This window comes from Delphinus delphis, chromosome 19 (genome assembly GCF_949987515.2).
Source record: "Delphinus delphis chromosome 19, mDelDel1.2, whole genome shotgun sequence".
Classification (NCBI taxonomy): Eukaryota; Metazoa; Chordata; class Mammalia; order Artiodactyla; family Delphinidae; genus Delphinus; species Delphinus delphis.
In genome coordinates, this window is record NC_082701.1 from 47,405,671 (window position 1) to 47,430,813 (window position 25,143).

At 36.2% G+C, this 25,143-nt stretch overlaps 1 protein-coding gene across 1 annotated transcript in view; it reads left to right on the top strand.

Annotated features, from left to right (window-relative positions):
- The window catches only part of PAFAH1B1 (platelet activating factor acetylhydrolase 1b regulatory subunit 1), a 73,465-nt gene that overhangs the window by 43,741 nt on the left and 4,581 nt on the right, over positions 1-25,143 (top strand). Inside the window, exons 3-10 of the mRNA XM_059998152.1 lie at positions 10,854-10,938; positions 11,241-11,315; positions 12,182-12,388; positions 17,866-18,034; positions 19,783-19,885; positions 20,599-20,827; positions 22,249-22,350; positions 24,715-24,871. Of these exons, the coding sequence (XP_059854135.1) occupies positions 10,854-10,938; positions 11,241-11,315; positions 12,182-12,388; positions 17,866-18,034; positions 19,783-19,885; positions 20,599-20,827; positions 22,249-22,350; positions 24,715-24,871 (1,127 nt within the window). The remainder of the gene's footprint in view (positions 1-10,853; positions 10,939-11,240; positions 11,316-12,181; positions 12,389-17,865; positions 18,035-19,782; positions 19,886-20,598; positions 20,828-22,248; positions 22,351-24,714; positions 24,872-25,143) is intronic.

A 25,143-nucleotide genomic window follows, 5' to 3' on the forward strand; every position in this document is an offset into this window, starting at 1 on the left:
TTTTTAACATCTTTATTGGAGTATAGTTGCTTTACAATGTTGTGTTAGTTTCTACTTTATAACAAAGTGAATCAGCTATACATATACATATATCCCCATATCTCCTCCCTCTTGTGTCTCCCTTCCACCCTCCCTATCCCACCCCTCTAGGTGGTCACAAAGCACCGAGCTGATCTCCCTGTGCTATGCAGCTACTTCCCAGTAGCTATCTATTTTACATTTGATAGTATATATAAGTCCATGCCACTCTCTCACTTCATCCCAGCTTACCCTTCCCCCTCCCGGTGTCCTCAAGTGCATTCTCTACATCTGTGTCATTATTCCTGTCCTGCCCCTAGGTTCTTCAGAACCTTTTTTTTTTTTTAAGATTCCATACATATGTGTTAGCATACGGTATTTGTTTTTCTCTTTCTGACTTACTTCACTCTGTATGACAAACTCTAGGTCCATTCACCTCACTACAAATAACTCAATTTTGTTTCTTTTTATGGCTGAGTAATATTCCATTGTATATATGTGCCACATCTTCTTTATCCATTCATCTGTCGATGGACACTTAGGTTGCTTCCATGTCCTGGCTATTGTAAATAGAGCTGCAGTGAACATTGTGGTACATAACTCTTTTTGAATTTTGGTTTTCTCAGGGTATATGCCCAATAGTGGGATTGCTGGGTCATATGGTACTTCTATTTTTAGTTTTTTAAGGAACCTCCATACTGTTCTCCACAGTGGCTTTGTCAGTTTACATTCCCACCAACAGTGCAAGAGGGTTCCGTTTTCTCCACCCACTCCGGCATTTATTGTTTGTAGATTTTTTGGTGATGGCCCTTCTGACTGGTGTGAGGTTTTTGTAGTTTTGCATTTCTCTAATGCAAAACTCATTGTAGTTTTGATTTGCATTTCTCTAATGATTAGTGATGTTGAGCATTCTTTCATGTGTTTGTTGGCAGTCTGTGTATCTTCTTTGGAGAAATGTCTGTTTAGGTCTTCTGCCCATTTTTGGATTGGGTTGTTTGTTTTTTTTGATATGGAGATGCATGAGCTGCTTGTAAATTTTGGAGATTAATTAATCCTTTGTCAGTTGCATCATTTGCAAATATTTTCTCCCATTCTGAGGGTTGTCTTTTCATCTTGTTTATGGTTTCCTTTGCTGAGCAAAAGCTTTTAAGTTTCATTAGGTCCCATTTGTTTATTTTTGTTCTTATTTCCATTTCTCTAGGAGGTGGGTCAAAAAGGATCTTGCTGTGATTTATGTCATAGAGTGTTCTGCCTATGTTTTCCTCTAAGAGTTTGATAGTGTCTGGCCTTACATTTAGGTCTTTAATCCATTTTGAGTTTATTTTTGTGTATGGTGTTAGGCAGTGTTCTAATTTCATTTTTTCACATGTAGCTGCCCAGTTTTCCCAGCACCATTTGTAGAAGAGGCAGTATTTTCTCCATTGTATATTCTTGCCTCCTTTATCAAAGATAAGGTGACCATATGTGCGTGGGTTTATCTCTGGGCTTTCTATCCTGTTCCATTGATCTATATTTCTGTTTTTGTGCCAGTACCATACTGTTTTGATTACTGTAGCTTTGTAGTAGTGTCTGAAGTGCAGGAGCCTGATTCCTCCAGCTCTGTTTTTCTTTCTCAAGATTGCTTTGGCTATTCGGGGTCTTTTGTGTTTTCATACAAATTGTGAAATTTTTTTTTTCTAGTTCTGTGATGCCATTGGTAGTTTGATAGGGATTGCATTGAATCTGTAGATTGCTTTGGGTAGTATAGTCATTTTTACAATGTTGATTCTTCCAATCCAAGAACATGGTATATCTCTCCATCTGTTTGTATCATCTTTAATTTCTTTCATCACTGTCTTATAGTTTTCTACATACAGGTCTTTTGTCTCCTTAGGTAGGTTTATTCCTAGGTATTTTATTCCTTTTGTTGAAGTGGTAAATGGGAGTGTTTCCTTAATTTCTCTTTCAGATTTGTCATCATTAGTGTATAGGAATGCAAGAGATTTCTGTGCATTAATTTTGTATCCTGTTACTTTACCAAATTCATTAGCTCTAGTTTAGAGCTAATAGATTAGCTCTAGTAGTTTTCTGGTAGCATCTTTAGGATTCTCTGTGTATAGTAATCATGTCATCTGTAAACAGTGACAGCTTTACTTCTTCTTTTCCAATTTGGATTCCTTTTATTTCTTTTTCTTCTCTGATTGCTGTGGCTAAAACTTCCAAAACTATGTTGAGTAATAGTGGTAAGAGTGAGCAACCTTGTCTTCTTCCTGATCTTAGTGGAAATGGTTTCAGTTTTTCACCATTGAGAATGATGTTTGCTGTGGGTTTGTCATATATGGCCTTTATTATGTTGAGGTAAGTTCTCTCTATGCCTACTTTCTGGAGGGTTTTTATCATAAATGGGTGTTGAATTTTGTCGAAAGAATAAGAAATATCTTTTTTAATGTTAATGAAGACCTTTCCTTTTTTTTTTTTTTTTGCTGTACTCGGGCCTTTCACTGCTGTGGCCTCTCCCGCTGCGGAGCACAGGCTCTGGACGCGCAGGCTCAGTGGCCATGGCTCACGGGCCCAGCCAGTCCGCGGCATGTGGGATCTTCTTGGACCGGGGCACAAACCTGTGTCCCCTGCATTGGCAGGCGGACTCTCAACCACTGTGCCACCAGGGAAGCCCGCAACTTCTTTTTAATGTCAGTCAGTAATACACATGTGTATCACTAATTTGAAACAACATAATTGGGAGGCTGACCCAGTTAGTGTGAAATGATGTCACAATCACACCTTCATTTACGTTATTGTAAGATTACTTTTTTTTTTTTTTTTTTGTGGTACGCGGGCCTCTCACTGTTGCGGCCTCTCCCGTTGCGGAGCACAGGCTCCGGACGCGCAGGCTCAGCGGCCATGGCTCATGGGCCCAGCCGCTCCACGGCATGTGGGATCTTCCCGGACCAGGGCACGAACCCGTGTGCCTTGCATCGGCAGGCTGACTCTCAACCACTGCGCCACCAGGGAAGCCCAGTAAGGTTACTTTCCTTAACAGATTAAAAGAGTAAAGAAGAAGACATAAACAAGGGGGAGGATCAAAACTGAACTGTTCAGTGGGGCCTTCTGCTTTGTTGTCGTTCCATTACTCAAAAAATTTCATCTAAATATGAGAATGAAAAGTAGTAATGCTTTTTTTGTGTGTTCATGTTTTTGGTTTTGCCTTTTTAAAAGAAATCCAACATGGTATACTTACATACCATTTTATTGCTGCTGTGGTATGGAGAGTGAGGGATGGATGTTACCTCAGACCCAGATCTCTGCTGAAGAGAAATGGTAACTGACAGGCTAGTATACCAGGAGCATATTCTTTTGCTTAATGATGAAGATAAAGCTCCGCTCACCCTGGCTCACCCAAATTTTATTTTCCTTTACTTCATCACTGCCAGAATAAGGTCTCATTGTACCCTCTTGCTGTGCTTATACTTGTCCCAAGACTGGTAGTAGTTGAATCCTGGACTACCCTTTTGGGGTAAGTATCTTCAAGTGTGATGATGAAGGATGATCATTGTAACCCTTTGTCAGGGCCCATAAGGTTGGAGAGGTATAAGACCTATGGCCAGGAACTCATCATATCAGTGCTCCCCTTTCCCCAGAGATTCAGTGGGTGGCTGTAGCATATTTAAGAAGTCATGTTACCTACCTGTCTAAGACTTGGTTAATATCCTATGGCAGCAGCTTATGGAATGACCTGCAGTAGTGTCTCTGCACTTGAAATGAACTTTATTCACATCTTCCCCAGTACTATTTAGTTCATCTTGGTGTTTGTCTAAAATGGCATAGCCTGGGGTGTTGTGAGGGTTGTCTTCTGGAACAGGGCACTAAAGATGATGATGTACTTCTGGGGGTGTGAACGTGTATGCTTGATCCTGCTGGGTCTTCTCATTATCTTAGTGGTGTGCCCTCCTAACCCTGCAGACATCCCACAGTCATTGGGCCACTGCAAACTTTTAGAACAGTGCACATTAACTCCATTGCTTTCCTCATTCTTGAATATGTGAGATCAGTGTATCTTTTCTGATGGGCCTGGTAAGAAAACATCTGTTTGTCAGCTACTGACTTAACCTTGTTTCTCCTCATATAAACAATAAAATTTAACTATTTATAGAATTCCTAGAACATTTTTATTCAACCTTAGAATGCTAGAGTACACAGTTTAGGGCTTCCCTGGTGGCGCAGTGGTTGAGAGTCCGCCTGCCGATGCAGAGGACACGGGTTCGTGCCCCGGTCCGGGAAGATCCCACATGCCGCAGAGTGGCTGGGCCCGTGAGCCATGGCCGCTGAGCCTGCGCGTCCGGAGCCTGTGCTCCGCAATGGGAGAGGCCACAACAGTGAGAGGCCCGCGCACCACAAAAAATAAATAAACAAAATAGAGTACACAGTTAGAAGAAATACTGTTATTGCCATTTTGGTTTCAAAAGGCCAAATTTTTTTTTCTCAGCTTCACCATTTATTAGCCAAAAATATCAGTTAAGCTCTGTGAGCCTCAGTTTCTTTACCTGTGAAAAACAGCTTCCATCTCAGTCTCCTGTAACGCATGCTCTGTAATACCCTTTGCTTCAATTTATATTCGTAAGAGATGCAGGGGACCCTGAAGTATTCCGCCTTTATTGTTGGTGCTATTGTTGGTGCTATCCAATCTTTTTAGAGTTGTTTTTGTTTAACTAGCAGTTCATAGCATTTAGAAAAACTTTTGAAACTCTTATCTCCCTTTATAAGAGTGTGAGGGTGTGTATGGATTGGTACTGTGGCATATTATGTTATGACTGATACCACAGCTACAAAAATTATCCTAGGGATATAAGAACAATGAAGAGAGTGTAAGAAGTCAGCTAAGGGCTTCCCTGGTGGCGCAGTGGTTGAGAGTACGCCTGCCAATGCAGGGGACACGGGTTCGTGTCCCGGTTTGGGAAGATCCCACATGCCGCGGAGCGGCTGGGCCCGTGAGCCATGGCCACTGAGCCTGCGCGTCCGGAGCCTGTGCTCCGCAGCGGGAGAGGCCACAACAGTGAGAGGCCTGCGTACCGCAAAAAAAAAAAAAAAAAGAAAAAAAAGTCAGCTAAAATGCTTAGAATATAATCCTTGCATTTTAATAAACTTGAAATAGTTTAGAAAAACAAACACAATCTCATTTGTTATTATAATAATTTCAAAGGACAGCAGTAGAATATATCCAATGTGGTACTATTCCATATGTAAGCCTAAACTCTGTCTAACCAATTCTGTTTGTTCATACATAAAAGTCCTTCATCTCAGTTCATTCTTTTGATTTTAACCATTTTCTCTGATTCTGCATGGGGTTACTGGTTTTGGTTCTACTCAGAATGTTGCACTTCTGCATGAATTTTTCTTTGATTCTAGTGATAGTTGTTTTTCTTCATCTCCTAAGGCTTAGTAGATTTATTTAACTCATGTGTACGAAGTTTCTTTGAGAGATTATTATAAACTTGTGCTTTGATGTCCACTTGTTTCCAAGGGGATAAATCTTCCATCCTAATAAAACTGATGAAAATCAACTCTAGGTCAACAATTGAAATTAGTAGCAAACTCTAGAAGCACCTTTTAGGCTGTTAGAACCAAGAGATTCTTCAGTCTTATTTATTCTTACTTTAAGTGATGGTGGTACACCTTGCCTGAGTTAGAGGTTCCACATTCTCTGGATCAGATAGTTAGCTTAGATATTGAGTGATGAGGTAACAGGGGCAGTAGTGCCAAGGTTATCTGGCCATGGGAACCTGACTTAAGTTTTTTGACTCTGTCAACACCACTCACCTGACATTGTGGTCAGAAGTGTGACTAAGAGGTCTAAATTATATTTGATGTGGAAATAAAATTGACTAGACTCTTCTGGGACTGGGTTGTAGACTTTGTACATCATCAGTATGTTGTACTACCCCTAATGGTATCATACTCGCTTAAACTTCAGTTTTAATTTATTTGCCATATTTTTGTATATATCCCTTGCCCTTTGGTAGTTCAGTATTATGATATTTTAATGCTATGTAATAGCTCTTTTTCTAAACTCTTAACAAGTAATACTGTTAACATTTAACCTTCATTAGATAGAAGGAGAATGCATCCCTGATATTCTCAAATCTCACTGCTCCTCCCCAACTCCAGTATTTTAGAGTGCTCATTTGAACCCTTACTGTGGAGTGGAATACTGAGGCTACTTTAAGTTCTGGAACTGCACTTGCTAAAGTCAGCAGGGACCTCTTGGTAGCCAGATTGTTTGGACACTTTTTAGACTCTACTTGACCTCTCTCAAATCTTTGTCATTGTTAGCCATTTCCATTGTTTTGAAACTCCCTTCTACATTGACTTGCTGACATCTCTTAATTCTCATACTAGGCTTCTTCACTCCCTAATGGCTTCATAATTATTGGTATCTGTCAAGGTTCCATCATTTACTTTCTAGTCTCCTTTTTTCTTCCCATTATACTTCGTCCAAAGTGTCTTTCACCATTTACATGGTTTGAATCACTACTACCTGTTTAGTAATTTTCCTAAATCCTTTCCTTACGTCAGATCAATCTTTTAAGCTTCTGACCTGTATATTCATTTACCTCCTGTATCATATATCTTTACTTAAATATCTTATAGCTACTTCAAGTCAAAAGGTTTAAAACTGAACTAATTATATTCTTGCCCCGCCCTTTTTTCCTTCCTCCTCTTCTCCTGTTTCCTGTCCAAGTAAGTGTTATTACCATCTACCAGAAACTTGTAAATCAACTATTTTCTCCCATCTCCCAGATCTAGTCAGTTACCAAAACAAAAGCTTAGTGGTTAAAAGTATGAGTCATTCTTGGTTTCAAGAATTTGTGTGTAGGCTGGTCAGAATTCCCATCATTAAAAGCTCTGCAAATAACAAATGCTGGAGAGAGTGTGGTGAAAAGGGAACCCTCCTACACTGTTGGTGGGAATGTAAGATGGTGCAGCCACTATGGAAAACAGTATGGAGGTTCCTTAAAAAACTAAAAATAGAATTACCATATGATCCAGCAATCCTACTCTTGGGCATATACCTGGACAAAACTATAATTCAAAAAGATACATGCACCCCTGTGTTCATAGCGGCACTATTCACAAAAGCCAAAACATGGAAACAACCTAAATGTCCATCAACAGATGAATGGATAAAGAAGATGTACATATATACAATGGAATACTACTCAGCCATAAAAAAGAACGAAATAATGCCATTTGCAGCAACATGGATGCAACTAGAGATTATCAAACTAAGTGAAATAAGTCAGAAAGAGAAAGACAAATACCATATGACATCACTTATATGTGGAATCTAAAATATGGCACAAATGAACCTATCTACAAAACAGAAACACACTCACAGACATAGAGATCAAGCTTGTAGTTGCCACGGCGGGGGGCGGGGGGTGTGAGGGAGAAGGATGGATTGGGAGTCTGGGGTTGGTAGATGCAAACTATTATGTTTAGAACGGATAAACAGGACTTCCCTGGTGGCTCAGTGGTTAAGAATCAGCCTGCCAGTGCAGGGGACATGGATTCGAGCCCTGGTCTAGGAAGATCCCACATGCTGCGGAGCAACTAAGCCCACGTGCCACAGCTACTAAGCCTGCGCTCTAGAGCCTGCGAGCCACAACTACTGAGCCTGTGTGCCACAACTACTGAAGCCCGCACGCCTAGAGGCCGTGCTCCGCAACAAGAGAAGCCACCACAGTGAGAAGCACGTGCACCGCAGTGAAGAGCAGCGCCCACTTGCTGCAGCAGCGAAAACCCAACACAGCCAGAAAATAAATAAAGAAATTAAAAAAAAATAGAATGGAGGGCTTCCCTGGTGGCGCAGTGGTTGAGAGTCTGCCTGCCGATGCAGGGGACGTGGGTTCGTGCCCCGGTCCGGGAAAATCCCACATGTGGAGCGGCTGGGCCCGTGAGCCATGGCCGCTGAGCCTGCGCGGCCGGAGCCTGTGCTCCGCAACGGGAGGGGCCACAACAGTGAGAGGCCCGCGTACCGCAAAAAAAAAAAAAAATAGAATGGATAAACAACAAGGACTGGAACTATATCCAGTCTCCTGGGATAAACCATAATGGAAAAGGATATTTAAAAAAAGAATATATATATAGATATGTGTGTGTGTGTATGTATATATATGTGTGTGTGTGTGTGTGTGTGTGTATGTGTATAACTGAGTCACTTTGTACGGCAGACATTGGCACAGCATTGTAAACCAGCTCTACTTCAATAAAAAAATTTTGAGTGTCAGGCTTTTTTAATTGCAGTATAGATCCACTTTTAAAACACTTATGAAGAAATACAATATATGGAAGTATATGAAAATGGAACAATTCTAGTTAAAGGAGGAAGGTTTTGCATTCCACCTACTTAGCCGGTTTCTTCCCCACCTACCTAATGAATGTTGATTGGAATTATTATCCTAAATTATTTCACTTCATCTTAGTTTTGTGACTTTGAATAAATCAGTCTGTCAGTTATATAGTATAGGGGTAATATACTTTTCTACAGGATGGTTTTAGGATCAAAAGAGACAGTGAATATTGTTTTTTAAATTAGATTTAACATTTTATAAAAAGTATAAATGTAACATACAACTCTTTTGAGGTGCTGTTTTATGCACATTTGGAATTACCTATATCTTTCTAATTAATCACATTTACCACACAGCATCTTTTTAAAAATATAGATGTTGGGTTAGGCCACATAGAATTTGGAAATATTGCAGAATCTTAAAAATTTAACGTCTACACTTTCATAAAAGCTATATAAGCAGAATCAAAGGGCATCAACTGTTTGTTTTAAGTCAGTAAATGCTAACCCAAATGTTTGAAAAGTAAAGGTGGTAAAGGGATGACATTGGCAACTGCTGGTAGGAGTATAAACTGGTAACAACTCTCGGAAGCAGTTTGACAACAGCTATCAAAATGTCCTAAAAAATGTATATCTTTTTTGTCTTAGTCTGTTCTTAGACTGCTCTAACAAAATATCATAAACTGGGTGGCTTATAAACAACAAAGATTATTTCTCACAGTTTAGAGGCTAGGAAGTCCAAGACCAAGGAGCTGGCAGATTCGGTGTCTGGTGAGGGCTCACTTCCTGGTTCCTAGTCTCTCCATAAGGACATTAACGCCATTTGTGACCTCCTCACATAGGCCCCACTTCCAAATACCATCACTTGGGGGATTAGGCCCCTCCACTAGTTATTGTACTTTAAAAACAAATAAATTTATTTATCTATCTATTTATTTGGTTTTGGCTCCATTAGGTCTTGGTTGCTGTGCGCGGGCTTTCTCTAATTGCGGTGAGCGGGGGCTATTCTTCATTGCGGTGCACGGGCTTCTCATTGAAGTGGCTTCTCTTGTTGTGGAGCATGGGCTGTAGGTGCGCGTGCTTCAGTAGTTGTGGCACATGGCTTCAGTAGTTGTGGCTCACGGGCTCTAGAGCACAGGCTCAGGAGTTGTGGCACACAGGCTTAGTTGCTCCGCGGCACATGAGATCTTCCTGGACCAGTGCTTGAACCCGTCTCCCCTGCATTGGCAAGTGGATTCTTAACCACTGCGCCACTAGGGAAGTCCCTAGTTATTGTACTTTAATCTTTGGTATGCTAATAATTACCTGGAATATGAAGTGTTTGCTCGAATTCCATATTATCTTTCTCCATTGTTTGTTCTTAACATGCCATTGAATTAAAACTTAGTCCCACCAATTCTACAGTACTGCTAGAGTGTTTTATTTCCTAAAGCATTAGGTGGGCAGTAGCATTGACATTTATACAAGGATAGTCCTAGCAGCATTGTTTGTAGTAGTAAAAGCCTATGTCTCTCTGTAATGGAATACAATGTTTTTTTTGAAGAGGCAGATTTACATCTGATAAAGAATGATTGCTGAGATTAAATGAGTTTATGTGACATTGTGTGTAAGACATTATCTGTAGTGTACTGCAGTTTGTTTTAAAAACACATATTAATTATCTCTAGAAGACTATGCAAAGATATGTAGTTATAGGTAGATTATCACTGAAAGAATACACAAAACACTGGTAAAGTGGTTGCCTCTGGGATGGAATATTGGAGGTCAGTGGTGGAAACCACACTTTATTGTATACTTATATATTTAAAGTTTGTTTAACCTTGTGTATGTATAAACTTTTAAATTATTTAAATTAATTTGAAATGTTTTAAAGGCAATACTAAGGAAACAACTATTTCTATCACAGTGGGACTTAGGCTGAAAAAAATTGAGAGACACTGGAATAGGTTGCCTCAGGAGACAGGTAGCTGATTTTTGCCTTCAAAGAATATAAGGAGAGCATGAAATTCATTTGCTAATTCAGCTTCTCTAACCTTTGAGTTCTTTCTAATTCTAAATTAATTTCTCATTCTATAATAATATACTAAGTTTGTAGCTTATACCTTTTTTTTACCCACTCTCATGGTTTAAAGTTGTCTCTAAAATTAAAATACTAATTGTAATTTTATCAGAACAATTCTCCCTACAAAACTAAATTTCATTACTGTCACAAAGTGATAACTAATTATATAAGCCACATCTTGATCTTACAGCTTGTGAGGCAAGCAACACATTAGAAACATAACTAAAAGCTCAAGAACAGTGTTATAATCTTAAGGATGTACTATGACAGGATTAGCTGTTTTAGAGGCTTTGGGGGGGGTCCTTTTCTTGTGAAATACTTGTATGATTTAGAAGGTAATACTCTTAAAAGAGTGTCTTAAGATTTATGAGTTTTTAAATAAAATATTCTTTCTTCAAAATAGAAATGAGAGTTTATTAGGAGTCATTTGAATTTGTTTTCTTTCAGAAATCGAGCTATAGCAGATTATCTTCGTTCAAATGGCTATGAAGAAGCATATTCAGTTTTTAAAAAGGAAGCTGAATTAGATATGGTATGTTTGACTTTTTACAGTTACTCATAGTATATATGAGTGGACTTTACTTAGGTATCCCTAGTTAACAGTCACCTGAGTTATTCACAGATCTTGTCATTTGTTATTGTGGTTTACTTGACACTAAACCTAGTATTCACCCTCCCCCCCCCTTTTTGGTATAATCAGATGTTTTTATTTATTTATTTTTATAATCAGGATATTTTTCGTAACGTTTGAACCTAGAGCTTGAATGGTTTGTATGGCTTGGACTATTGTATTTTTGCCTTTTTTTTTTTAATGTTCTCATTTTTTTTCTCTAGAATGAAGAATTAGATAAGAAATATGCTGGTCTTTTGGAAAAAAAATGGACATCTGTTATTAGATTACAAAAGAAGGTAACTAAGTCTTTTTTCTTTTAAGTTAGTTGTATTTAAAGTATTATATAAACTGAAAATATCAACATAACATAAATTATTCTTTTACATTAATTAATAATTATATTTAACCTTGAAAAGGCAAATAAAAATACATTTCTATGCATTATTATTTCTATGCATTATGACCTATACAGATCATTGCTGGTAAATGGTAATTTATGCAACCAGGGCTACTGGCTGAGTTGAATCTAACACAACCCTGACTTCAAGGAATTGGTACTGAAGAACCCATTTATGCACTTAGATGGGAAGAACACATGGAGCCAATATGATGCTGGGGAAAGAGCACTAAAGTGTGCTCTTAGACAAGTCATTTTCATCTCTGACCTTTTATTTTTATCTATAAAGTGAAGGCAATAGGTAATATTCTGGTCCTAAAATTTATACTTTTAGTAGGCAAACTTAGAATAATATTGTTATGAGTTAATCCATAAAAAACCCTTAGAAAAGTGCCTAGCCACACAGATGCTCAGTAATGTTAGCTTTTAATATGAATATTCTGATTAGCATGTACAATGTAAACTAGAAAGGATCAAGATAGGTTCCCTACTCTTCCTCTAATTTGTATCCTGGCACCTTCCAAATTTTTTTTGAGTTAAGGAGGTAAGACACAATTGTATTGCATTTTTCTCAATTTTTAGTTTTGTCACACTAAGATTTTAGTGATATATTTAATATAGATCATTTTCAATTAAATCTGACAAATGCTTTGTAAATTACTGAAATTTTATTCTGCGTATATGAATGCAAAATAAAGGCAGGTTTTTAAAAATATACTATTTTTATCAGAATCTTTCTGTACATAACTATGTGTTCCTCTTAAGGTTATGGAATTAGAATCAAAGCTAAATGAAGCAAAAGAAGAATTTACGTCGGGTGGACCTCTTGGTCAAAAAAGAGACCCAAAAGAATGGATTCCCCGTCCACCAGAAAAATATGCATTGAGTGGTCATAGGAGTCCAGTCACTCGAGTCATTTTCCATCCTGTGTTCAGTGTTATGGTCTCTGCTTCAGAGGATGCTACAATTAAGGTAGTGATTTCAAAATTGGAAGACATACAATAGGATAATTGTTAGAAGCAACTTTAATGTTAAATTGAGTGAAAGAAATGAAAAGATCCTGAAATGAGGACCTATGCAGAGGAACAGGAGGGCCTCTTTGAAACTGTGTGATTGATTCTAAACCTTAAAAGACAGAATAAAATTTCATTGTAGCTCCTGAGAGACAAGCTGCCAAATAAGTTCACTGATGACTTTGAGAAAATTGGGTGTCACTAATGTAACATTGGACAAATATAGGTCACCCAGTGCTCGAATAACTTTTGTTCTTGAATTAAAGTATAAGTATGTGCCTTACTTATTAGCAGAGGTGATAGATGAAAATACAGGATTACAGAACTAGTAATTGGCGGGGGTGACTATCTTCCACAAAAAAAATCAATAGAGGATTTATTTAAATTGCACTCTCCTTGATGGTTTTGATTCCAAACTAAACAGTAATTCTCTCTAGGGGTATGGAAATGTAGCAGCTTTCCATTTTATAAGTTATTTATTTCTGTCATTTTTTAAAATTTTCATGATAAGCATATACATTTTAATATTTTTAATCAGGAAAAAAGTTGTTTTTATAATTTCCTTTGATTCAGACACACAATACAGTGATAGTTGTATAAACCACGTACAGAAAGATAAGTAAAATGTAGTTTTAAAAATTTAAGTAGGTTTCTCTATCTAAAGCTTATTTCAGATTAAGTTCTAGATTTTTCTTTTTTTTTTATTTTCCGGTACGCGGGCCTCTCACTGTTGTGGCCTCTCCCATTGCGGAGCACAGGCTCCGGACGTGCAGGCTCAGTGGCCATGGCTCACGGACCTAGCCGCTCCGCGGCATGTGGGATCTTCCCGGACCGGGGCACGAACCCGTGTCCCCTGCATCGGCAGGCAGACTCTCAACCACTGCAACACCAGGGAAGCCCCCAAGTTCTAGATTTTAAGTTTCATTTGTAGAGGTATAAATAAGAAAATGTGAGTAGATTGCTAAGATTGTATTTATCATATAGCAGCAGTCAGCATAAAACGCAGGCATGACTTAAATATATATCCTTAACCTGTTCTTTAAACGTGATTGTATGTTTTCCTTCTGTGGATTCTTTAGTTTCTAAATCAGTGGCTTACTTTCATCCTGTGGGTTGGTGATCCATGGGTCGGGCTGCAAAGTAATTGGAAGAGAGTCTTAAATTCTATTTGCATTACATATTTCTGTAGGCTGAGGTGATTGCCTAATACACTAATATATTGCTGTCTTTCAAATTATGTAGACATGTATTTAGTTTATTAATTTCACGATAGTCTACTAAAAACTGCACTGCTGTCATGAAGCATGGGGGTAAAGATAGATTTATCAAATAGATGGAAAACTCAGTCTTAACTATTGATTTTGCAGCAGTGGTCTAAAAGTGAAAATAAAACTGCTAATATGCCATCTTAAAATTAGCTATTGGTTCAGCTTTAAAATATTACAAATGGAAGTTTTAAAAGTTTTATCTATAACCATACCATGTATGTCAACAACTAGTAAAAGTTCTCCCTTCCATTTAGTCTTTAATGTGCACACACACGAAAAGCATTTGTATTTAGTTTTGCTTCCTTCTTTGATTAAACTTATTTTAGAAATACTTTTCTTTGTTTCTAATGAATCATCATTTTTAATGATTTTAAACTGATCTTTTTACTTACATGTGGAGACTTTATAGAGTAGTTAATGGTCAAGAGCACAAGCTCTGGGTTCAAGTTCTGACCCCCCCCCCCCACTTAATGATTTATGTGATATGAGCAAATAAACTTTTTGTACTTCTTTTTTCTCATCTGTAAAATGAAGATAATTAGTACTTGTGTCACAGGACTTTGGGGAAGATTAAATAATACATGGAAACTGCTTAAAATACTGAAGGAGTACTCAGTGTCAGCAGTGTCTCAACACCATTAACAAATCTTCCACTGGATTTTTATTTCCAGTCATCTACTATCTTAAATAATACTGTTCTATTTTATACATAAGTCTTTCTCATTTTGTTGGATATTTTGTGGAATGAAAAGAAACCTGTTTCTACCAGTGGTTTTCATTCTTCAATTACGGTAATGCTAGGGGATTCCTAAATGATGATTGTGACAGAACTACCTTCCAAAAAACTCAAAGGAGCACACAGAGACAGAATTTTCTGTAATTTTGTGACTATCTTGGGCAAAGTGCTTGATATGTTTAAGGCTCAAATTTCTCATTTGTTGGAAGGGGGATTAAAAATATCTATAAGATTCTTTTGCTTAAAATGAAGTAATGTATACATAATGTATATAACAGTACAGTGTTTGGTGGATGGATGGTAAGTCACCAATAAACTGTAGATAATGTTACAGTTATAACAAAATTAAAATTTTATTATATAATTTCTCTTGTGCATCTGATAAATATAACATGTTCCTTTTAGAGTCATTCATTTACATTATCAACATTTGAACTACAACAATTTAAGAAAAATGATAGAGGAATAGCTCATGACTTTTTAATTGCATCATTTAAATTTTTGAAACATTATTTCTGGTTGTCATTTAGAATTAGTTCTTAAATGTTAAGAAAAATGAACAGCAAACAAAACTGAAAAATACGTTCAACTAATAAAGCAGATCAAGGATTGCCAACTTTAATATATAGAGTTCAAACAAATATGGAAAACAGTAACATCTCAACAGAAAAATGGACTATAGGACATGAACAGACAATTCAGAGGAAGAAAAAGTGGCTAACCAACAACAGTAGAGCTTTGGCGTCACTACTAATAGAAGAAGAAATGCAGGTTAAAATATATATCAAATCTGCCAAGATATTTTACTTTTTAAATGAGAATTCCCAGAGGTGATAAGAATTTGATGAAGCAAGCATTCTCATTACATTTGATACAATCTTACAGGAGAACAATTTAATAGAATATATGAAGGGCTAGAAAACTTACACTTTCTGACTCAATTCTTCACCATCACTGTCTGACCTAACTATTGCAGAATGAGGACAGATATTTTTCACTATTCAAAGGTTTTCACTATAATGCTTTCTATAATAATGAAAAAGTTTTTCCTTTTGTTTAGAAAATATTAGGAATTACTTTTAAAAGAATGTTTGCTAATAAGTTTTTAATGGCATGGAGAAATCCTTATGATAAGATGCAAAGGGAAAAACAGGATAATGAAGTATACACGGTCACCGTACTTTTTTAAAAGGAGCATAGAAAAAATGGAAAAACTATGCCATTGGTAGGATAATGGATATTTTTTATTGCCTTTATATCAGTACGTTATATTTTTTATCATGAGCATATATTTTATAATCATACAAAAGGTAAATATCAAGTAAAGAAAAAATTCTCATTAATTCCTGACATTTATAAACACTAAAATGCTCTGTTTGCTTACCATTTATGAAGAGACACAGTTCATATTCTGGGTATATTTATTTTAGAGGAAAATGCTTCAGTGTTCTTTAATGAATGCATGGAAGGAAAATTAACTTAAATGGAAGTGAACTTCAAGGTCACACCTTGTTTATTTTCAGTATGTAAAGTATTCATCTGAACTCTTGGTGTTGAAATGAAACGACTAGATATCAAAATGAGTAAAGATACTACAAAAAAAAAGAAAACTATAGACCGATATAATACCATTTATCAACATAAATGCAAAATCCTTAACAAATTATAAGCAAATTGAATCCAGCAGTTCATAAAAAGGACAATTACTATGTCATAAGCAAATAGGGTTTATTCCAGAATGCAAGATTGGTTCCACATTTGAAAATCAATCAGTGTGATATACCATATCAACAAAAAAAACATAGTAGGTTCAGGAGAAGCATTTGACAAAATTCCAACATCCATTCATGATAAAAACTCTCAACAAGCTGGGAAGGGAGCTTCCTCAGCCTGATAAAAGGTAAAGCTATCTGGAAAACCTAGAGTGGACATAATACTTAATGGTGGAAAGCAATGCTTCCCCGCTGAGTTCAGGAATCAGGGCCAGGATGACCAGTCTCAACCACTTAAATTCACCTTTGTATTAGAGTGCCTAGCCAGTGCAGTAAAGAAGAAGAAATAAAAGGCATATAGATTGGAAAGGAAAGAATGGAACTTGCCTTTATTTGCAGACAACATGATCTTTTATATAGAAAATCCCAAAGAATCTACAAAAACTTGCTGGAATTATGACAGTGTAACAGAATGACAGGATACAAGGTCAATATATAAAAAGTAATTGTAAAAAAAAAAAAAAAGTAATTGTATTTCTATAAACTAGAATAATTGAAAATCGAAATTTAAAAATGCCACAGTAGCATCAAAAAACTCCAGAATACTTCAAGATACATCTAACAAAATATGAACAAAACTAAACATACAGTAATCACTTCCATGTAGAAATACTTGAACATTTAAATGGTAAAATTTTAATATGTTTATTTTGGGAAGGCTATGTAAGTTTACTGTAAAAGAAATGTTTTTAGAGGATAGTTTATTTTTCTTATGTGCATTTTTTAACATAGTTGTAATCGTGTGTAATTTTGTGTCTTTTTTATATAACATTATTGTATACATGCCATAAATTCCTTACAGTAGCAAATTTTATAGCTGCGTAGCCATTTCCCTAATATTGGATGTTTAGATTGTTTCTATATTTTCAAAATACATTTTCTAAGTTTCTCTAAATTGGGTGAAATACACTCTACCACAGATACCTTTGAACTTACTATGGAAAGAATGAAATCAGTCACTTGATTTTAGAGCATGTAATTAGTGTTGGTTAAAGACTTAACTTCAGACTAGTATTTGGCCACCAGGATAGAAGTTTAGTATGTTCTTGAGATCTGTTTCTAATAGTAATTATTCTTGATAGCTTATTATTATTTTTTTTTTAGAAAAATTATCTTTAAGAATGTGACTGTGGCTCAGTGTTTTTATATCATAATGACATATGCTTCTGTAAATCTGCTATTTAAGGATAGTTACATCTTGTGAAGTCTTTCCTTGGCCTCTTAGATGTCTGAGCTTTGCTTGTCTAGTAGAATTGAATACTCCTTTATCATTCCCCTAATATTCTACATATAAATTCATGTCATAGGCCTCTGAAACCCTTTTTTTTTTTTTTCGGTACTTATATTTACTTTTTAACATGTCTGTTGCCTGCTGTCAGACTGGGATGGGACTCTGTCCTGTTGCATTATATACCTAATCACTAGCATGGTTAGATATATGGTAGATGCTTAGTAAATGTGGTTTTAGAGGTCTATTTAATAATCGATTTTCTCTATAGAGAAAAGTCCAATTTATACTTGAAGATGTGCTGTTTCTAGGAGAGTTACCCTTTGTTACTTGTTTAGTTAGTCAGTATAGTGCCAGACTGGCCTGCCGAGTGCAGATGTGAACTGAGAAAGGAGTGATATGATGCTAACCAATTTTCTGTTCATTTGACAGGTGTGGGATTATGAGACTGGAGATTTTGAACGAACTCTTAAGGGGCATACAGACTCTGTACAGGATATTTCATTCGACCATAGTGGCAAGCTTCTGGCTTCATGTTCTGCGGATATGACCATTAAACTATGGGATTTTCAGGGCTTCGAATGCATCAGAACCATGCATGGTAAGGGGTGGAGGATAGCATTTTGATATTGGGTTCTAACATGGTATTCCAGAGAGATGGATAATGTTTTCTAACAGTGTGCAAGTTTCCTACATTCCATTCTTTTTTTTACTCTTTACTAGGTTTTAATTTTACAGTGTAACAGTAGTCAAACACAGAAATCTTAATGGTTCTAGAACAGACTGTGTTTTTTTTTTGTTTGTTTTGTTACTCACATCACTCTGTTATTGGTCAAATCAGTCATGCAATCAACTCGGTCCCTACATTCAATTCTTACTGTCTATAGTGGAGGAGCATATGATGTAGATAGTCCATGGATAATTATGGTAATTGAGAGTTGTTTTCTGTTATGAGGTTTTAAGTATCTCTTAGTGGTTATAAAATACTTGTTTTCACAAATATTTTTGAATGAGAAAAACTGCTAGGACATCTATGTGTTCTTGAGAAGAAGAGAAAATGAATTTATTGGGGTTGTTTTATTGTTGTTTCTCATTTTTTGCAGTTGGGAAACTGAAGTCAGAGAGAGTAGATGTAGTAAAAGCTGGAAGCCATATTCCTTTGCTTACTTTTTAATATTCCACATACACTATAGTCTCATTGTTAAGTTGTTTTCCCAGCCCTTGTCATGGAGACTGTTTTCTGAAGCAGTTTGGCTTTATGGAAAGAGCATGGGCTTTGGAATCAGATATCTGGGTTCCGATTCCTACTTGTTTACTTAACGGCATTAGGAAATTGTAAGCTCTAATCTGTAAGATGAATAATACTTAAGTATTGAATTAAGAATTGAAGTCATAGGGTTGTTGTGAGGATAAAATGAGATTGTATACTCAAATCATCTGATTTAGTACCTGGTACATAGGAGGTGCTCACTAAATAAGGATTTTTGTTGTTTTTTTAAACATGTTGAAATATGAATGTTTGGGTTTTATTTAAGGAACGCATATTGTGTTAATAAAAAAATTTTTTTAATTATTATCCAGTGACGTTAGCACTTGAGTAAGCTGTGTGGCTACACAGATGGTGTAATTTGAATGGTATGCTCCCCCGCCCCACTCCCCCAAATTAAGTGCATTAGGGAAGCTTACAGATCAAGGGAGTTCTATTGAATCCTTTTGTAAAATCTGTATTTGTTTCTTTAAGTAGCCTGTATCTTATTGCTCTAACTTAAAGAGTTCTTTTATGTTCCTTAAAATAATGTGATACTTATAAGGATTCTCTGAGGCTTCTTTTGCAAAGGATAGCTAACTAGCATTGTGAATAATGCATTTTATTTTTTTTACCCCTATGAATATCAACAACAACAAAATAATTTTTAACTATTTTAAATATGGAACCAAATCCCCATTTTTCTTATCCATTCTGTTCATCTCTGTAAATCTTATTTCTATCTTATATCTTAGAATAACAACCATAGAAAATTTTTTTTTTTAGTGTTCATAAACATTCAGTGTGTTAATATATTCAAATGCTGATGATACTGATTCCCTGTGATTTTAAAACAGTTGTACAGGTTGAAATGTAATTATAAGTTGAGCTGGCTGCTTGTTTCATTGTGGATTATTTTATTGTTATTAATCCCTTAACTTTTTTTGTGTAAATCCAGGTTTCTTATCAAATTTATATAAAACTCCATTGTATTTAAAGTTGCTGTGATATTTGAAATCCCATGATGAAATCTCATGGTGAACTGAGGTTTAATTGCTCTTGATGATACATTACTTAGTATGTTACTGTGTTTTGTGTTTTAGGCCATGACCACAATGTTTCTTCAGTAGCCATCATGCCCAATGGAGATCATATAGTATCTGCCTCAAGGGATAAAACTATAAAAATGTGGGAAGTGCAAACTGGGTAAGTAGATTTAGTTGAAAAGGTGTCAGCTTAAAGAGATAATATTCAACAAAAAAACCCACAATTATATTCTGATTGTTCCAGTAAATTTGGCTGTAACCCAGAATGATCACCATGACAGTTATATTTTAAAACTTAAGTTTCAATCTCTAAATGTCTATCCAAAAGGAACAGAAATTATGAAAGAAACTATATCCTTGAGAGCCATTTTCTGTGTAATGGCTTACTTTCTCTGTGGTCTTCTTTTAGGTTATCTCTCTGGGTTGAATTAAAATGTAAATAACATTTGTGCAGGTATGCCCCTATTAGGCTTAATTTGGTTGTGCTTAGAATTACATGATTGTTATAATAAAACCTTAACCTACTGGTTTTGTCCAGATTAGTAAGAGCATGCCTTTTCCCCAACATGGCTAGAAATATTTTTGTTAGGTTTACTGTGTGTGCTTAGTTAAAAGATTTTATTTCTCTCTATTTTTTACCTTGTAGATTTTGATTTGGTTAGCTCCTTAATGATACTTCCATCAGCTTATTTTAACTGATGTTTGACTTTCCAGCCTGTCCCCATCTTTTATTAACCAGGAATGTACGTGTATTCTGTTGACTTGCATATGATGCCATTCTCTTCATTCCAGTGCATAGCTAGTTTTGTATCACTTCTGGGAAGGGTCCCAATGATTGCCATTCACGATGCAAACTATTACTTATTTTGATAGCTACTGTGTGAAGACATTCACAGGACACAGAGAATGGGTACGTATGGTGCGGCCAAATCAAGACGGCACTCTGATAGCCAGTTGTTCCAACGACCAGACTGTGCGCGTGTGGGTCGTAGCAACAAAGGAATGCAAGGCTGAGCTTCGAGAACATGAGCATGTGGTAGAATGCATTTCCTGGGCTCCAGAAAGCTCCTATTCTTGCATCTCTGAAGCGACAGGATCTGAGGTACTGTATGATTTATATGTTATTTCATGGTTTTGTTGCTAGTATCTCAGAACTTTAAATAACCTTCCTGATTCTCTATTTCATGCCATTAATGCATTTAAAAATCTGCATCCCAGAATTCTGAATCTTGAAACTCTTTACTGTTCCAACTTGCAGATAGATGTGTTTATATTTTTTAACTAGTGGTTACTGTTGCTGTCAGCTGACCCTTGGTGTGTGCTGGGATGGGGGTTCTCCTGAAGAGTAAAAATGGTCATTTAAATTAGTCAGAAATGTCATTGTTATAAGAGTATACCAATGCAAAAAATAAAACTTATGGGAGAGGTTACAAGTTATCTTTTAGAAGAATAGTGTTCCTTAATGAACATAATTATTTTATTTATAAATTTATGGTAAGATGCAGTTCAGCATTTAAATATTTGTTTTAAATGAAGAATATTTTATATGGAGGCCTCCGATACTCTTGATCATTAGAAACACTAGCTGAATCTGGAGTTATATTATTTTTTCATGATTCTTAATTTGTGCTCTTCATGATTTCATTCCTTGTAATTATTACCTTAAAATTACAGAATAATTAATTCTGTGAATAAGTTGTATGAGCCAAAATTGACCACATTTCTTTTTTATTTTCTTTCACATTTCTTTTTTATAGAGACATTCCTATCATGGGTTTTTTAAAATTACATTTTAATAAATGAAGGAGGATTCCCCATCCCTCCACCCCCCAATTATTTTTCAAAATGAATCTTCTATTGTAATCTCTTTCTAGTTGGCTGGCTTGGTTGCATTTTCAGACTTTTTTTTTTTTACTGCCACCTGGTGGTGTTTATGTACCATATGTCATAAATTCGTTGTGGTTGGACTTTATATAAATGATAAATTAAATAGTTTTTAAATTTTTCGTGATTACAGAAGTCTTGAGCAATAAATTTACCATCCATTGGTGTTGTAGAAACTGAATCCTAATCTAAGTGGAAATTTTCTACTTTTATATTATCTAGGTCCTTCCTGTGTAACCTAGGTATGTCAAAAGACTTCTGTATTTCAGTAGGGAAAAACAAGATGAATAAGTCCTGGATATCTGATGTACATACAGCATGGTGACTATAGTTAACAGTACTGTATTGTATACTTGAAATTTGCTAAGAGGGTAGATCTTCAGTGTTCTCATCACACACAAAAAAACGTAGTTTTGTGAGGTGATGTTTACATTAATTAGCTTGATTATAGTAACCATTCTACAGCGTATACATGTCTCAGAACATGAAGTTGTATACCTTGAATAGATACAATTTTTATTATTGTCAGAAAATGGTTTTTACAAAATTAGAAGTATAGATCATTGCTAGGTAGTTGTCATTTAAAGTCCTTACCTAACTTCTTGCCTGGGAAACTTAATTTTTATATGTTTTCTATAGACTAAAAAAAGTGGCAAGCCTGGACCATTCTTACTGTCTGGATCCAGAGACAAGACTATCAAGATGTGGGACGTCAGTACTGGCATGTGCCTTATGACCCTTGTAAGTTTGCATAATCTTACTGCTGCTTTCGCATTTTTACTGTGTGCATATCTTTTTGGGTCAGATGCCTTGTGATATCTTATTAAATAATCTGAATTATTTGAGGTTTTAAAATAACTTCTTTATAAATAGACTTCTTGTCGTTAAGTCCATGGTTGCAGTGATATGGAGGTCATTCCTGTAGAATATTATGTTATACAAAGGGTCTGCAAACCAGTCAGTGCTAGGAGGGAGAGTCTAGCCACTCTACCTCTAAAAATTATGTGACATCTCCTGAGGAGGGGAAACAGTAATATTACAGACTCATTCATTTTTTGAAGCTGTTTGCTTTTCGATTTCATTATATTTAATTTTAATATGAATCCTTTTAATTATTACCTATATATTTGCATGTTGGAGTTCATTTGGTTTATCATTCTGAAATTAATGGTGTTAGCTTTATGACTTGGAAATGTTTATTTCATTTAGGAGCCTATTTCATCTAGATTTTAGTATGAGGATATATAAATGATAGTAGGGGATCTGTGGACATTAATCCAGTAGCAGTTTTTCTAATTTGGTATCCATGTTGGTTTAGAGATTCTTTAAGTGCTAATCATACCTTGAAGTGATTGTCTCTCTGTAGCATATGATAGACACATATGGAAGTATCATCAAGAACTGATTAGAAAATTAAACTCTCCTCTTAGTATTCTGAGCTGAGTTCAGGTATACTATGTTGCTGTTAGAAAACATGATCTACATTTAAAAATCAGAAAGCACGTGCTCTCTTCTGTAACAACACAGGTCACCATTAATTTCCCTGGAGGTTTCTGGCTCCTGTTTTTCAACTGAAGGAGGATCCTTTTCTCTGCTTTATTTTGGTGTGGCCACAAGAAATGTGATTTGATTTTTGTTGAAGCTTCTACAACTCCAGTGATTGGTGGCTTTTACAGATAACAAAGTTTTTGTTTTGTTTTGTTGCGGTACGCGGGCCTCTCACTGTTGGGGCCTCTCCCGTTGCGGAGCGCAGGCTCAGCGGCCATGGCTCACGGGCCCAGCCGCTCCACGGCACGTGGGATCTTCCCGTGTCCCCTGTGTCGGCAGGCGGACTCTCAACCACTGTGCTACCAGGGAAGCCCAACAAAGTATTTTTTTGAGTAAGGGCAAAGGCAAAAAAAGTAAACCAAGGCAAAAGATATGTCACCTTGGTTGTCTCTTTTCTTTTTCTTTTTTTAGCTCTTTGGGAGGGAGGGAGGTTCTTTTACAAAAGCAATATAGCTATTTACATTTTAGAAAATTTGAGAAATAAACAGAAGAGTTAAAATAAAAATCACCCTCAGATCACTTTACCATACCTAATAATACCTAGCAAGTGTATTTTCGTAGACTAGAGCTGTCCAGTAGAGCTTTCTGTGATGATATTCTGTGTCTACACTATCCAGCATGGTAGCGACTAGCCACGGGCAGCTGTTGAGCTCTTGAAATGTGGCTAGTGAGACTGAAGGACTGAATTGTTGATTGTATTTAATTTTAGTTTATATTTAAATAGCCACACGTGACTAATGGCTATCCTGTTGGACTGTGCAGTTCTAAACCTTTTTCTTAAATTACTATGTAGATGAATATGGTGGGGGGTTTTCTATGTAAAAATGGTATACCGTACATACTGCTCTGCAGCAGACTTTTAATTTAGAAGGTATGTGGCAGTTGCTCATATCATTAGATACACTTATTACATACAGTGCTTTGCTGAACGTCTTCGTTAACCAAGTCATCTAGACACATTCTTAATTATTTCTTAGGATAGATTGCAAGAAATGAAACTGCTGGACAGGGGATATAGATAGATGAATGGATGAATAAAGATATGCAGTAAATACCTATATATCCTTCACCTAGAGTCGCCAGTTGTCAACATTTTCTTTTCTCTGTGTGTGTATATGTAGATTTTGCTGAACAGTTTGAAAGTTACTTGTAGACATCATGACACTTGACCCCAGATATTTTAACATGTATCTCCTAAAAACAAGGGCTATTCTGTATAACCATAATATAATTATCACACTGAAGAAATTTAACATTAATACACTACGTATTTAAATTTTCTCCATTTACCCCAGTAGTGTCCTTTATAACTTTATTTTAGCCTCTTTCCAGGAGCCAATCAAGTATTATATGTTGCATTTACTGGTCATATATTGTTAGTTTCCACTTTCCTTTAACCTAGAATTCCTTAGACTTTTTCCCCCTTTTGTCTTTTTTGGCATTGACGTTTTTAGTGTATGTAGTTCCAATCCACTTTGAGTAATGACTTACTATTTTCATAGATGCTTTTTAAATTATTTATCCCTTTATTAAGTCAAATACCTCTTTGTTTTTAAGGTGGGTCATGATAACTGGGTACGTGGAGTTCTGTTCCATTCTGGGGGGAAGTTTATCTTGAGTTGCGCTGATGACAAGACCCTGCGTGTGTGGGATTACAAGAACAAGCGATGCATGAAGACCCTCAATGCGCATGAACACTTTGTTACCTCCTTGGGTATGTACAAGTTACGACATTTCTGAGCAGTTAGGTTTTGGGGTGCCAGACCTAACAGTTTTATGTAACCATGTGGATGTTTCCAGGTAAGAAATGAACATGTTCTTTCAGGGCAGAATAGAGAAGACAGGTTAAAAACTTTATGGATTCCTGCCATTTGTTTTAAATTCTCCTTTCTTAACTCTCTCTTTCCATCATCAGCCTTATAATAAAAAAAAATTATTTTCTCCATTGCACAACATTGGTTTGGAAGCTAGAATTATGAAGAGGAT